This window comes from Ammospiza nelsoni, chromosome 1 (genome assembly GCF_027579445.1).
Source record: "Ammospiza nelsoni isolate bAmmNel1 chromosome 1, bAmmNel1.pri, whole genome shotgun sequence".
Classification (NCBI taxonomy): Eukaryota; Metazoa; Chordata; class Aves; order Passeriformes; family Passerellidae; genus Ammospiza; species Ammospiza nelsoni.
This window is the reverse complement of record NC_080633.1, coordinates 26,015,261-26,031,246: the sequence shown is the minus strand read 5'-3', so window position 1 is coordinate 26,031,246 and position 15,986 is coordinate 26,015,261. Positions and strand designations below refer to the sequence as shown.

Sequence of the window (15,986 nt, the reverse complement as noted above, 5' to 3'; positions counted from 1 at the left end):
TCTCATCTACAGGGTCAGGCTTTTTAAAAAAGCCAAGTACTAAATGGTCATTTTCAAAATTAATGCTTAAATGTGAAACAAATTGTTACTTAAATAATTTAGCGGAATATTGAACCTATTGCAATCTGAAATGAAGTAATCAATACTATCTTAATATTACTTATCTTATGTAAGCATTCTCATCAGCTACCATGATTTAGAAGACTGCTGAACTAATTGACTTATCATACCTGTCAACATTAATTCAATACCATTCCAAGATAATAATCAGTATCAATCTAATTATATCAGCAGTCTCCTGTAAATGAGTACCAATTATTTTAATTAAAATATTAAATATTTAGAAAATAGATAGGAACATATATTAATAATTGATATGCTTAATTTGAATCTACCTGAAGAAGCATAATTCCTGAACAACAAAGCTTACTTTCTTTGTATCATCCCTCTTTAATATTTTCCAGCAGGCTTCCAGACACAAACTAGGAATCCAATACCAATGATAGGAAAACCATAATATTTATATTCTTCTACTTTGACATGAGCACATATGGACTTGCAGTCTACCATTGGTGGTACCCACTTAAAAACTCTTCCAAGAATATTCAATGGATAGTTTCCCTATTTTACAAGTGCAAATAGGTCAGCTTAGGTTTCCTACAAAACTTCATTAGCCATCTACATGGTTGGCTCTAATATTAAATCCCTCAATTCCTGTGCATTCTAAACAAGATGAGGTCCCTTCTCATCTCCTTTACAGGAAAACAACACAAACCACTCACATCCTACAATAATATAATCTCGGAGCTTTTTACTTCTTGTTTCTCCTCCTTTTATTTTTAAAGCTGATCTTAAAAATCTCCCTATAGGTTTTCCACTGTGTTTCATAAGAAATAAAGGAAATTTATTCCATTTGTGAGACACAATCACAGAATCATTCAGACTGCAAAAGACCTCTAAGGTCATGGAGCCCAACCTTTGATCAAACACAATTTGTCAACTAAACCATGGCACTAAGTGCCACATCCAGTCATCTCCTGAACACTTCCAGGGACAGTGACTCCACCCCTCCCTGTCTGTTCTTAACAACCTTTTTTGCTAAGAAATTCCTTCTGATGTCCAACCTGAACCTCCCCGTGGCAGAACCTGAGGCTGGGACAGCAACCACAGCCTGGGACAAGAGGCTGACTCCCACCTGGCTACAAACTTGAATTAATATGCCCAGCTCCCTTGAATCAACATAATTTAAATGGCAAGGGGGGCAGGGGCATTATGTGAGGCAACCACAATGTGATTGAAATGCCAGGCCTGTTTTCTAAATGTTCAGCTAATATGAATCAAATTGGAGGACAAGAAAGCACACCACAGGCTATGAACTAGTATATTCAGAAGGTCTGACTACCCAAAGAGAGCCCGAAGAGATTTAGCAATAGTCAAGGAGTTTCATGTTCAAATACGACATCCTTGGAAATTTTCATTCAAAAAGCATTTCAGATGACTTATTAAGATTACACTTCATATTGAAATCCTCATTCGAAGTCAAGAAACATCACTGCAATCATCATATCCATAATCTTTACCCTCTGATAAATATACATCAAGATATATTACTTTAACATAAAATTAAGAATACTAATTCTCTGTAACATGAGACATCATGCCACCCTGTACCAGATGCCCTGCCCTGCATTCAACAGAAGGCATGAGGAAAGAACATTTCCAGATGGAAGCTGAATACTGACAACACCAAAGTGCACACAGCAAGGTATTTGCTTAGCCTAATGAACAAGCAAATTGGGAAGAAAAAAGTTGGAAGTGCAACATGCCATAATACTGTTATCAGAGCCGTAAGCATTTTTCCAAAAAAAAAGAAATTTAACAGGCAATTTAAACAACCAGTTTGTATTAATGTTGTAGTGATTTGTTTAGGTGGATTTGTTTGGTTTGATTCTTTTTTGTTTCATTTAATAAAATTAGAGGCAATATTACAGCGACCTGATGAAGGTCTTCAGGGTGAGAGAGAGACGGAATCTTGTTTCATGATCAGAAGGCTGGATTTATTGATATATGATATATAATACATTATTACTATACTAAAAAGAATAAGGAGAGAAGTTGCAGAGGCTGCTAAGCTAACAATAGCATAGAAAAGAATGAATAACAAAGTTCTGTGTCCAGCAGAAAGCAAGGACAAACTCTCCTGTGAGTGGTCAGCAAATCCAAACACTCACAGAAGACCAATCACCGCTGCACCTGTTGCATTCCACACCAGCCGATAACAATTGTTTACATTCTTCTTCTGGGGCCTCAGCTTCCCAGAAGATGAACAAATCCCAAAGAAAGAATTTCTATGAAAAAATGTCTGCGACAAGGCAAGAAGTACAGTTACGGTACAAGCTACATGAACAGCAGCATTATCTCAGCTTCCCTCGTGGCTAACTGGGTGACTCTTAGGCAAGAACCCAGCACTCCACAGCTACGCTGGTCTGTCCTGCAAGACCTGTCCTGGAGCTTCCAGCCTATTTTCAGAGTGTCCTGCTGCCCAGGAAGGGTGCAAAGAATGAAATACAAGAGAAACAAGTGGTGCACAGTACAACTGCTCACCACCTGCTGACTGATGCCCTGCCCACGCCGGAGCAGTGATCAACCCTCATGGCCAACTTCCTCAGTTTATATATTGAACATACTACAGGCTGTATGGTATGGAACATCCACCTGGCCACTTTGGGTCAGCTGTCCTGGCCATTCTCCCTCCCAGCTTCTTGTGCATCTCCTTACTGGCAGAGCATGGGCATCTGAAAAATACTTGATTTAGAGTAAGCACACTTAAGAATAGCTACAACAGTGCATTACCAACATTATTCTCACACTAAATCCAAAATACAGTATTCTCACACTAAATCCAAAATACAGCACTGAACAAGCTACTACAAAGAAAATTAACTCTATCTTAGCCAAAATCAGGTCAGAGGACTGATTCCAACATGAATTAATTAGCATGTAATTAGAGCCCAGAGTTACCTAATCCCAGTTTGTCCACAGTCCACTTTCCTCAATCACCTCACTCAAGTCTTCATGGGGCTGGGAACCACAGCATAATATAAGATGCAAAGCAAGTCTCACAGGCCAAAAATGTGAAAGTCTGACTTAAATTTCACACTCAAAATAAATTATTATTTGGGTGAGAAAAAGACCCCAGAACAAAACAAAAATTAAAGATGAGAAGAGACATGTTAACTACATGCTAATATCTCCCAGCATCTTGTTAGAAGACAGACATATTTGCAAAGTTCTTTATATTCACACACTCAAAACAGTTATTAAATTAGTTTCCTTTCCTTGAACATATCATAGCTAATAGCACTAAATGTCAGGTTTCAAAATTCAACTCGTTACTCGTAGTCTAATTTTTGTCACCATTTTCCCTATAATCTACCTTTAAAACATTTCAGAACTGAGAAACATTTTCCCTATTAGTACACTTCACTTTAAAAATGGCTAAAGATATTTCAATGTAAACATTTCCTTCCTTTTCTAAAACTATTTTAAGGAAGATTTTAGCACTGGAAATAGTAACCTGTAACTTGTCTCTTTAGCTCATGTTAAAACTGAAAGCAGTGATGCGGAAACATTTCAGCAGTATTAAGTAAACGGCAATTGAAAATTACAATAGCATCAGGCATTTGAGAAGTTGATACAAATTTCTCTGATTTGAGGATCTATCAGTTGGCAAGAGGCAATTAAAATACATTTATTCCTTTCCTTTGTACACGAGGCAGTATTCTTCCTGCTTCTTCCTGATGCCCCAGTTACTTCAAGCCCTAAGATTTCAGCTACTGCAGGTAGAAGGGATGGGGCAGTTCTCCCCACTACCCTCCTTCTGTAAACTGGGAGGCAATGGATGCTACCTTTGCTAAGCACCTTCCACTGCAAAGCAGAACAGAGTTTTCTTCCAAAGAAAGGAAAACAGTTTTGAGATTCAAAAGTACTACCAAGCCAGTAGTTCAAGGAGCACGAAAATTAATGGGAAGCTTGTCAATACATCTGTCTCTTGCAGCTGTGTTCATGCTTTAACTGGAGCTTCTCCTCTGTGAAGTGCCTATACATTTGCCATGTATAGGTGACCTGTTCGTACGCTGATACCTACTGGAGTCCAGGCATGTGGGGAAAGCACCTTACAGGCCTCCTTCCTCTGCTGCTTGTGAAACTTGTTACAACCTCGTCACTTGGGAGTGATCTGCTTTTCTCTCCTTGGAGAAACCAGGCAGGAAGCTCAGGGGAAGGGGTGTTAAGCAGAGAAGCAATGTTCACATAAGACTTATTTCCTTAAGAAACAATGAAAAAATGTTACTCCAAAATCAAATGCAAGTTCACAGGGAGGCTATTTACACCCATACTTAGCTAATTATAATTATAAAATTAGTTATGTATGTCGTTATAAGTATTTATATATACTCATACGATGCATTATTATAGATCACACAGATAATTGTGCGTGTACTTTTATTTATATATTTATACATAGCTAATTATATAATTGAGGCCACTCTGTTACATATACCTGTGTGTGCTCACACACATTCGAGGCAAGGCACTGACAACCATAAAAGATAACCTGCCTAGAGACATGGAGCCACAAAGCATTCTGCAGCTCTGCAAGGAGCTCGCCCCTCACGGGAGCATGCCCGAGCAGAGAGAATCAGCTGGGCTGGAAAAGACCTCTGAGATCCCCGAGCCCGACACCTGAGCAGCTGCGACCGCCCGGCGGCCCTGACCTTGCCGGGGCCGGGCCTGCCCTGCGCCCCGCCGGGCCCCGCCGCGTCCCTGCCCCGCGGGGCGGCGGCCACTTGCCTCCCATTCCCGCAGGAAGCGCTGGGCCTCGGCGGGCCCGGCCGCCCTGTGCCTCCGGAACTCCTCCTTCACGTAGCGGTCGCCCAGGTCGCGCAGGGCGGGCGGCAGAGCGCGGTGCAGCTGCAGGATGCGGCGGTACAGGCGCCGCGCTCCGCCCGCCATGGCGGCCCTGGGGCGGCCCGAGGGGCCGGGCCGGGCCGGGCCGCGCCTCCCCCGCCGCGGCCGGAGCGGCGCCCAGCGCCCCGTGTGGGGCGGCGCTGCCCGCGAACGGGAGCCTGCGTCTCGCGGGTGGCGTCTGGAGCGATACCCAGCAATGGGATTGCGGATAGTACTTGTAAGAATGCATGGAGGATGTTGTTTCACAAAGACCGGTCCGGGTGGCAGAGATCTCGATATATAGATAGATAAAGAAATCAGTTCATTTTTGGCTCCAGGTTCACCACCAGAAGAATGAAATGTGTACTTTATACCAGATTAGAATGTGGCACAAATTAATTAGGCCACTAAGCCCCAAGCTTCATACGCTTAAATTTGATTTGCATTTTCACCATAAGACAAGAGGAGTCATAGCAAGAAGCCTTACTGCCCCTGTTGGACTTTGTGCCACCACATTGTCACTACCGAGAGCACTCCTGCGTTCTCCTACCTCCCACTGACAGCTCAAACTCCAACTCCCTAGCTCTCCATAAAGCTTTTTCAGCAGCTTAACATCACTTCCAACTCACCCATGTGGAAAAACCCTCAAATGTCAGCAGCCATAGATATAATGGAAAAAGCAGAGTCAGGCAGTGGCCGCAGTGGCAGAAGTCCTGCCTCATTGCGGGTGAGTGTTAAGCTCCTTCCAGCCAGTGAAATTGCTCATGATTCAAAACAAAAAGGAAACATTTCTATAGGGCCAGGGAGCATTAAGCTTTACTAAAATACTAGGAAATTACAAAAATGTACTGCCTTACAGAAAGCCCAAGCTGTTATATGAGAGCAACAGAGTAAAGAGCAAAGTACAGACTGTTTTACTGACTACTATTTCTTTATGTTTATTTATTGTCCTAAGCACTTTACTGATGGAAAACTGAAGTTCCCAGTAACACAAAGTTACTGAAATAAAAGCAAATGCTTATAGATTCAACTATTCTCAATTACAGTCTCCTGTCCTTTTCCTGCTGGTGGTGCTGTCAGAGTGAGCAGTCGGGCCCTGGCAGAGGTGGTCTGATCCTCAAATTGATTGGTACAGTTTCATATATTTAAACTGTATTTTCTGCAGACATTTCTTTGAGGGAAGATTTCTGGACCTAAAGCATTTTGTCTACCATATGTCTTTCAATGTGTTCACAGTTTAAAAGGATTGAGGTTAAAAAACCAATTTGCTGTATCACTTATTTGCAGTGATGCAATTCCTCTGAATCATCTAAGGGTGCATTCATTTAGAGATTTTATTTAAATATTTTATTATATCTTGACCATCATACTAGTATTGCACATTGAGAGCTTTTTTTGCTACATCCACCCTGTGTGGATTTTAGGAGCCCTCTTCTTCCATGGCCTGCTTAAGCCCTCTGCTGGGCACTCACTTTGCCTCTCAGATACTCTCACCAGGCTCAAAGACCAACTCACGCAGATCTGTGACCTTCAACATTTCTTACATCTTATCTTTCAGTCTACAGAGACCAAAAGCCATTTTTGCCCATCCAGTGGGGCAGGTGGTTCCTGCCCAGGAGGATTCCTGCAGCATCTCTGCACCTCCAGAATGCTTCAGCTGCAGCTCTTGAGCCTCATCCTTGCGCCTTCCCTAGGTTCTGCGAGAAGAGTGAGGATTTACCAATGAATTCCCCCTGCAGCAGGAGATAGAGCTGTAAGTTCATCAAGCTGCTGATAACAGTCTAAGTTGTCAGTCTTTGTCTAATATGAATTTTTAAATGCCTAGGTCCTCGGAGGTCTCTGCACTATCAGGCAATGTGGTGAGGCAGCAGAGTCAATTGAGTGCCATATTCTTTATGTACAGGCACAAGCAGACTCACCAGCAGAACTCATTAAGACATGATACAATATTAGAGGTATTCTTTCCATATAATGACTTCTCAGTCATCAGTACTCAAAATGTCTGTGCCACACTTTGAATCCAGATACAATTTTAGTTAACACACGAGCGCAAGTCCTTTGCTTGCCTCGTGTTGGCGCCTGCCTCTGCTTCCAGGCAGCACTGCTTCTGTGCAGGGCACTGGGGCATCTGTCCTGCTGCTCCTGGTGCTCCACAGCCCACGAGCACTTCTTAGCTTGCATCAAAGAAAGGCACCTCAGGAGAGTGCTCATCCCACTCCTTTTTGGGCAGGTGGAGGCAATTAAGCACTACTTCCTTTCAAGTGTCAATAGGAGGCTGTACTGTGGTACGTGTGATTTAGACAACCCATAATGGATGATTCTGTATCTGACTGGTCTTTAGAGCACTGGGTCAGTGTTTGTTTTGCTAGAATTGGTGTGGATCCTACAAAGTATCAGAGTGTCTTTGTGCCATGCTCCATCATAGTGCCTTTGGGTCTGGGGAGGCAGTGTCAGCCCTGCAATAGGTCAGCACAAAGGCAGGTGGAGTGGCTTGGCCAATATATTAAATCTCTATTTGCATGGCTAGTGACTGTGTGAGTAGCATCATATCTCTTTTCCCAAGGATATACAAGAAACCTGTGGTAAAGCATGGATGCAAAGTGGTTTCTTAGCCATCCTTCTGAGCTTTTGACCCCGTGAATCTGTCAGAGTGGCCGTGTTGTTTGTTACAGTCCTAATTCCAAATGTAGAAAGACTGGAGGAACACTTCCATGTTTATTTTTTCCTTTTATCAGTAATATGTTGACTAAAGAAGATGAAGCTGAAGTATTTATTGAGCTGGTATAACTGCTGTAATTTTTTAAATTATCAAGAGCATCCTGAGAGAAGTTCTTTTTGTGAATCAAAATAAATGATTAAATATAGAATGCAATGAAGTGGTATTTCTTTCCAGAACTGTTGGTACTCCTGATGAAGCTAAATTGTATTGTCATATTTAAAATATACCTCCCAGAATAATATGCAATCTTTTCTGTAAATTGTGGATTAATGTTAAAGTACAGTCTAATTTCCTGCTATTAAAAAAAAGTATAGCCCTGTTCCTTGTTTCCTTTTTTGCATTGTGCAGATCACAATAAAATTGCATCTCTTATTTCAGAATTATTATGTTTTTAATAAACTCTCTAAATATTTGAATATATTCAATACAGTTTCTTTTTGTATGCTGTTCCATAACAAAGCAGATTCAAAAACCAAGCAAAAGATCTGTTATGACAGCACAAGTTGTCTACTAAACATTCTGTGGCACCTTCCATGTGCCTCATAAACTAAAAAGACACCGAATTACCCCTGTTCTGTAGGAAACATAAACAGAAAATTAATATTAACTTTCATAAATTACTTAGAAAAACATCATTTTTTGAGTACTTTGAGGTTCTGAGGATGTTTCTGCCTCTGTCAAAGTGGAGTCGAGTTTTGTCCTTGATTCAAAAGAAGCAAAGTCAGTTTTAGCACAGGACTGTCTGCTCCAAAACCCACCCAAAAGCTGGATGTGCAACCTACTATAGTTGGATGCTGCTGAAACTGGAGCAGCTCTTTCCCCAGGCTTGGGGAAGTAGAGCTGATGAGGACACCAGTGGTGTTTGCTGCTGGCTGCAGAGGCTGGACACTGCCTGTCCCTGTCTGGCCCAGCGTTCTGCACACAGCCTGTGCTTGGCATGCTCCAGCCTGGTCAGCAGAGCGTGGTAGGGAGAGCAGGACAGGTGATTTTCTTCCAAAAGCTCCATTTCAGTGAGAGAAAAAGATGCCATAATAAATGTCATTTGGTGCAGCTCATCAGGATGGCTTCAGGTACTCACACATGCATCTGATAGTAGGATGAAAACAAATAGAACACAATTCTGATGAAATAAATACAGCACATGACAATTTTGGAAGGGAGAGGCAGTCAGCTGGTTTTGGACTACAGTGAATTACATGCTTGGCATGCTGGTAGCTTTTGGACATTGAAAGGAAGTTCTGCTTTGGTTCAGCTTATGCTTGAGCTGCTCATTCATTGCAAGATTTCTTGTACTTTCATCTGAAGCACATGGTCCATATCATCCAAAACAAATTTTTGACAGTTCCTGAGGAAGTTCTGCTTGCCTCCTGCAGACATGAAAGATGCCAAGTGTGCTAAAATATTCAAATATTTAGCTACCAAACTCTATCAAGTTTCTGCTTGAATATGTGAGAGCAGAGCTTTGCAGCAAGCCAAGTGTAGGCAACATCAGCCTGGAGGAGTGCCAGGCTTGCACGTGGACCCTCCTGCTCACCATCTCCCCACCTTCATCTCCTCTCCCCAGTCCAGCACTGGATTTCAAAGCACACAGGCAGCAGCATGTCTCAGGGAAGTGTTGTGAAAGAAAAAGAGAAGATTGCGATTAACCTTGTGAGGGTTTTCTTTAATCTCCTTTCAGACACATCTAATGTTCAGTGGAAATTTTCTAAAAGAGTTCTACTCAGTGAACTGATTCAAAATTAAAATTTTGGGTAGAATGATTAAAGAGCATCAAAACTCAATGTAAATGGCAGGCAAGATGGTTTTAGGGGGAAAATCCTACACCGTCTTTTATAGATGGTGCCAAGTCAGACTGTGAGCTGGAAATCTTTTTCATCCTTAAGCTATTGTTGTTTTCAACATTCAAAGAAAGCATCCAAAAGATTGCCTATATTGCAAAACATTTCTTCTACTTTTGAAAATTCAAACAGAATTTGAAAATGTCATTTATTTGGAATTGCTGTGTGTCTTCTTGTGAACAATCTTTTTGCTAAATACAGTACTATTTCACTTGGTTAATCTGCCACATGTGCTGTTCTGTTTAACTGCATTCAAATTCTGTAAGAGATGCAATATTCTGCTCTTAATTCACATAGTAAGTGAATTAAGAGCAGAATGTTGATGCTGAAATAAATACAAGTTGAAAGCACACATTTTGTTATTTCAAATATAATATGAAGTGTGCACCATTCATAGATAAGGCTTTGTTTTCCTTTTCTACTTATTAAGTCATTGTAAAACTTAAGGCCATGCAAAGATGCTTCCACAAATCCATTAAAATTCCTTCCAGAATAACACAAAAAGAGCACAGAAATTTTTATGTTGATGCTTTTCACAGAGGGGAGAAACAGAACAAGTGAGTAGATGATCAAATTTTAAAAAATTAATATTCTGAAAAGCTGCAGAAGGGACCACATATGTGTGACTGCAGAAGCATTGCCCAACCTCAAGGCATCAGGAGGGGAGCAAAAGCAAACCCCGGCTGAACAGTGGCGTCCATGGGCCCTGGGAGCTCCAGATGATGTGCTGTCAGGCCCTGAAGCCTAAACTCGGGGAATAAAGCTAGCTAGGCTGCATCACTTCCAAAGTTTTAGCCCAGCTTCATATTAACCCAGGAGGAATTTAAAGTGCAGCATAAACATGTTTAAATGAAGTTAGAAGAAAGCTTGTTGTCCCGTCTCCTGTTTTCATTAAATATGTTTTATATGAAAAGCATAGCTTACAAATGCAAGCTGTGAGGTTTCTCTGGCAGCATTGCAGCTCTAAGTAAACAGACCATAGTATTATTTAGTTTGCTTTCTTCCCTAATTAAGTTTTTTTAAAGTTTCCCCTGCTCTCTGTGTGGCTGCTTCAGTTTTGGCATTAGTACTGAGCCAAAGGGGACTGGGAAGAAGACTGTGCTTTCTCTTTCTCCCTCCCTCCCTCCCTCCCTCCCTCCACCAAGTAACCACAGATCGATTGGAAATCCCTTCGTGCTTTTATAAGATCTACAGATAGCAGTCCACATGTCACAAATAAAGCATGAGCCCTGTGGCTCTTACTGGTCTGGGAGCCCATTCCTTCCCACTGGGAGAGAAACAAAGCCACTGACTGCCCTGACCATGGGAGGTGCAGCTGCAAGTGTCCAGCCAATGCTGCACACTTCAGAGCAGAAAGCAGGGCAAACCCACAATTCAAAGCCAAACATGAATTTTGACAGCCTCTGAGAGTATTTGTATTTCTCCTTTTACCATGCTCAGTGGTTACATGTTTTCAGGTTCAAGGCTTTGCTATAACGTTGTTATTGTTTCACAAATCCAGATCATTGTCTGCAGTTTAAAATTAAGCATGCATAATCCAACATCATTCATTATTTTGGCATAAACAATATGCTATCAGCAAAGCACATGTTCCATCTCAGGTCTCTAGTGCTTTAAAAGCCTTCTGAATGCATCCAGTCTGTCCAGGACAATTTAACATGCAGGCCAAGTTCTGGAATACTTAACTGGCCTCACGCTAAAACACTTGGCATCACCTTTGATGTGCAGCCTTGGATAGGCATCTCTTGTCTCTATCCAGTTTCTGATGTTGTAATCAATCAGGAAAACAAATCCAACATGAAACTGTGTAGCTCTGAAACTGTTTGTGCTCTTTTGTTGTGTTCCCTGCCCTGAAACTCAGCACCACACTGCAAACTGGGGGTGTATCTGGATGGCTACTCATCCGAGGTTTATTATTCACTGGATCTGGTAATATTTGTAATTACATTTCTTGATAGTCAGGATTTTCCTATGTGGTTTCTTGATATAACATCTTGTGTTAATGGTTGGGATTCAAGATAGAACTATAGGATACCACATGAAAAAAAAATTATTTAAAAGTATTTAAATAAATACTCAAGGTTCCTTAAACCCTTTTTATCCAACATCACTATCACTGTTAATCAGTTCCTCCCTCCACCCCCTCCCCAAACCACCTGAAGGCAGGATCAGTGGTGATCAAAGGACATGTAGCATTTCTTAGTATTGAAATTATCACCTCAGTGAGATATGGTTTTTAATAGTGAGTTTATTGCTGTTGCTTTGTGAATAATGGCTTTTCACTTCTCCTAAACCAAAACAAAAGTTATTTGCAAGGTGCCACAGGAATAATTTTTTGACTGAAAACAAGTTAGTGATCACAAACTGCTTGTTGCTTTGTGGAAGTGGCATTTGGTTTTTGACTTCTTTGAGATTTGCTTTTAAACTGAGATGTTGAAAGATAACTTGTATGCTATGGAGCAGTAGCAGCTCCGGGTGCTGTAGAAAGCACAGACCAAAATGTAGGGGAAAATTTTCAATTGTTTCATTCTAATGTGTTAGACAGTAGGATGGTCACAATCTCTTGGAAGGAAAAAAGTTGGAGACTTTTCACTGGTGGAATACAGCAAAGTGTCCTAGCATTGTTTATTCTCCAGTTTTATTTTCCCACCATATGGAAGTTAAATTTTTTAAATATTCATTAGTAGGGTGTAAAGATAATGTACATTTTAAAATCCTTTAAAATTAATCTTGAAAGCAAACTTTTTAATGGTGCAGCAATGCACTCCTGGAGTTTATGGTGAAAACAACATTCTGTAGGACAGATGATTTTTCTGTGAGCTCCAAAATTCATATAATTGCTGTGGCATCTTGAAAACTTGGAGAATCCCATCTAGGTCCAGGGTACAGTGTCTATGTAAAATATCAGGCTGTGATATCAAAAGATGTTCTTGAGGAGATCAGTACTTCAGAAATTCTTCAAAAGGACAAGGATTGTACCCCTTCTGTTGTTCAGCTTCATATGTCAAAACTGTACTCTTCTCAGCTTCCAGAGGGCTTTGCTGGGACTCATTTACTGTCTTCCTGCACTCTGCTTTCAAAGTTATGCCCTGGGAGCAAAACTTCTCATTAAAGACCTGGATTTCAAAGTGCTCTGAAATCCACAGGCATCTCCAACATGTTTTGAAAATTGTTACACCTCACCAGAGCCAGAGGCATCATTATCCATGCAGGTCTGAAGTCAATTGGTCTAACAGGTCTTCAGATAATACCCCTTCTTTTCAACCTTCCCAGGAGAGCTGCATTTTATATGCTTGGAAATCCACTGGGATATTATGATGGTCTTGAAAACTTAGTCGTGACAATAACTGGAACATTTCCCAGTGTAAATTTGGAGTAATTCCTCCCTCCCTGTGAAACTGCTAAGCAACTTTTGTTTCTTGATTTTTTAAATCTTTTTTTTGTAGCACAATTCAGAGAAATCTGAGGGTATGAAACCCATGAAATATGTACTTATTGCAGACTGATCTTAAGCTTAATTCTTCAGCTAACCAAACAGACACTTGAAATTTGGTAAACAGCAAGTTGAGAAATATTTAACACTAGAGTGATAGCTCAGAAAAAGCAAAACAAAATAAAAAATTACTTTTTTGATACTAGAACATGAATCATTTCTCTTGCTGTCAGTAAATACTTTCAATTCCTTTTCAAGTATTGTGTGTTTGATTCATGTGCTGCTGTACAAGCAAAGGAATAGACATGCCACACAAGTAGTATGAGCTATATGTGCATGTACCTGTTTTTATAAAAATGTATATACATATACTTCCCCCCACATGCCCCTCCAAACTCACATATGTATGTCCATGGACACAAATACACACACACAAATACACACAGAACTTTGTTACTGTAACTTTCTGAAATAACATAACAAACCCATTTTTCCTGGCTTACTTTGTAATCAGATTTTTAAGGCTTTTAATATGTGCCTTTTTTTTTCTTTCTGATAGCTGCTGCAAGTACTTTCCACAATATAAACTGTGTCCTGTGCATGTGTACTTGACACTCACTGATTGCTTTGCACACTTGCCTATCAAAATGTGCCTCCAGGTGCACTGAGATTGTGTGAGAGTACCACATCACCATTCAACATATGGGAAACTTGAGAAAGTGGGTCATCATGCCAACCTAGCCTTCAGTAAGACAGTGTCAGACATGGTACAACAACTTAAGGCTTTCCTGTGTCTCAGTTCAGTGCTTCAGTTAATAGTTGATATTGTCTCTGAGGTTTGGACAACTTTGTATTATTCCACATTCTTATCAATGTGTCAGTTTTTACTTAAAACTTTTTGGACAATATATCATTGTCATCATCATCAGATATATTACCCATACAAATCAACCTAAACCCTATGAGGATTTTAGTAAATGCTTTCTATACATCCTATAGAGGCTCTTTCAACAACAGCAACGTGCAGCTACTGAGATCTGAAGCCTTAACCCTAAAATGAACTGAAAGGTGTTCCCACAGCAAAGGTGGAAATGCCCTAGCAGCAAAAGGCTTGAAAGATACTGATTGTCTCTATCTGACATTCAGTAACAGAAATATATCTTAAGGCAAGATTAAAACATTCATTAAAGAGTGAAAATAAAACATCATTACAAAAAAATGAGGTTTCCCTCTTACTCTTTAGTAGTTACAAAACATTATTCTGGTTCTTTAATTGCTGCTTGCAAAGGCTCTGTACTGAGTCATTTAGCTTCTGAAAGTAACAACACTGTCCTAGCCTTCTTATTGGCATCTACTCCTATGCCACCCACATTGAGCTCCAAATCTGGATGCAAGGATTGCTGAGCTGTGAAGACTGTATTTGTGTAATTCTGCCAGCAACCACCCATATAACCTCAGAAGAATCAAAGAGAACTAAAGATATGCTGAAACATTCAAAAGTCATATGAACACCAACTACAAGGAGATGCTTACAAGCTTAAGGATATTTTATATACATCCTGTTCCATTTTCTGGTTGGTCTTTTCAGGGTGGAGAAGGATGGGAAGTGGTCAAAGACAACTCTTTGTATTTGGTCATTTAGCAAAGTGGAAGTTTTTTATTCTATCCATCTCGTCTCCAGATGGTGGTAAGCCAAACCTCAGCATTGTGCCACATTGCAGGACCAGAGAAAGGCAGTTGAATGTTGCCACAGGATGAAAAAAATTATTTTAAAGGAGATGAGGACTAAAAACTGCTAAGAATTATTAGCATGGTTATGTTGTTTAGCCATTCCACAGTTGGCTTCTTCACTGTCTAGTAGTTGTCCCTCACTGGGTGTCTCCTTGCTGAAAAAATGAAGAGATTTACCCAGGACCAACAAGGGATCAAGGCAAGATGAGAGTAGCTTCAACATCAACATCCTCACCTGTCTCTCTTGGCTTCACCCTTCACCCAGGGTGTCCCTGTGCCCAGCTTTGCATGTCCTAGAGGAGTTTTGTCTTTAGGCTTGACAGATGAGGCTCTAAGGCTGGAAACAGTGTTCTTCACGTCTAGAGTCTAGATTAAATGTCCCAAGGATGGTATAGGCTCTGTACTCCCCAAAAGCAGGATCTTCCAGGATGTCTCAAAGTGAGCACAACATGAATAATGCAGTTCAGTACTGAAGTGGATCCTGCAGATGGAGACTGCAGTTCTGTGCATGCAAAGTTCTCTGGTTCATCTCTACATATGTATATGGAGAAGGCACATATTTATGCAAACAGATCTCTGTATTGAAGACAGAAATTAAGAAAATTATGTAAAAGGCTCCTCCTAACTTTGTTTAACTGGAAATAGCAGTGATCTGGCACAGCTGAGGACAAGTGTTCTTCCAACTGTGTTTTTAACCAGAGTGCTTAACCCTCCCACCTTTACTTTCTGAGATTTCATAAATATTTTTCAAGTATTTAGCTGCCCCTCTGTATTTTCTCACTCTTCCAAATTAAACAAAATTAGTTGATTCATTGCAAGTTGAAGTAATTATTTCTCATAATTTTTACTCCCTAACTCCCATGCTGCATTGTCTGGGATGACTGGCTGAGTGGAAGATGTTTATTTGCAATAAGGATTCAAGAAAATCCCCTGTATCCACTGGAAATTATAAACATAGAAATGTCTCCAGAAGTCTTTGGTTTGTTAAAAGGATTGTGTTTAAAGTTGCTATCTTTAGGTCCCAGTTTGACATCACAGTATCTCTTTAAACAAATAACCCAGGCAGTGCAATGCTTTTTGGAGGGGGAGAGAAGGTTACCAGTGAACATCTTCTTGGCTGGCCAAGACACTCAGCAGATTTTTGGGGTTTGGAAGGAAGAAAAAAAAAAACAAAGCTCACCCTTTGTTATCTAAACAAATATTTTTTAATATTTCTATGTAAGTACGTTCATAGGAAATGTAAATGAAAGTCAAATGAGGGAAGACAATAACTAGGGGGACTCCACAGAGTCCTGGTAATTATTCTGGTAATAATTAT

At 40.5% G+C, this 15,986-nt stretch overlaps 1 protein-coding gene across 1 annotated transcript in view; it reads right to left on the bottom strand.

Annotated features, from left to right (window-relative positions):
• Nucleotides 1-5,036, bottom strand: part of SDHAF3 (succinate dehydrogenase complex assembly factor 3) — a 29,016-nt gene extending 23,980 nt beyond the window's left edge. The window contains exon 1 of the mRNA XM_059489093.1: nucleotides 4,852-5,036. Coding sequence (XP_059345076.1) covers nucleotides 4,852-5,013 — 162 coding nt within the window. The 5' untranslated portion in view covers nucleotides 5,014-5,036. The remainder of the gene's footprint in view (nucleotides 1-4,851) is intronic.
• Between the last annotated feature and the right edge of the window lie 10,950 nt (nucleotides 5,037-15,986).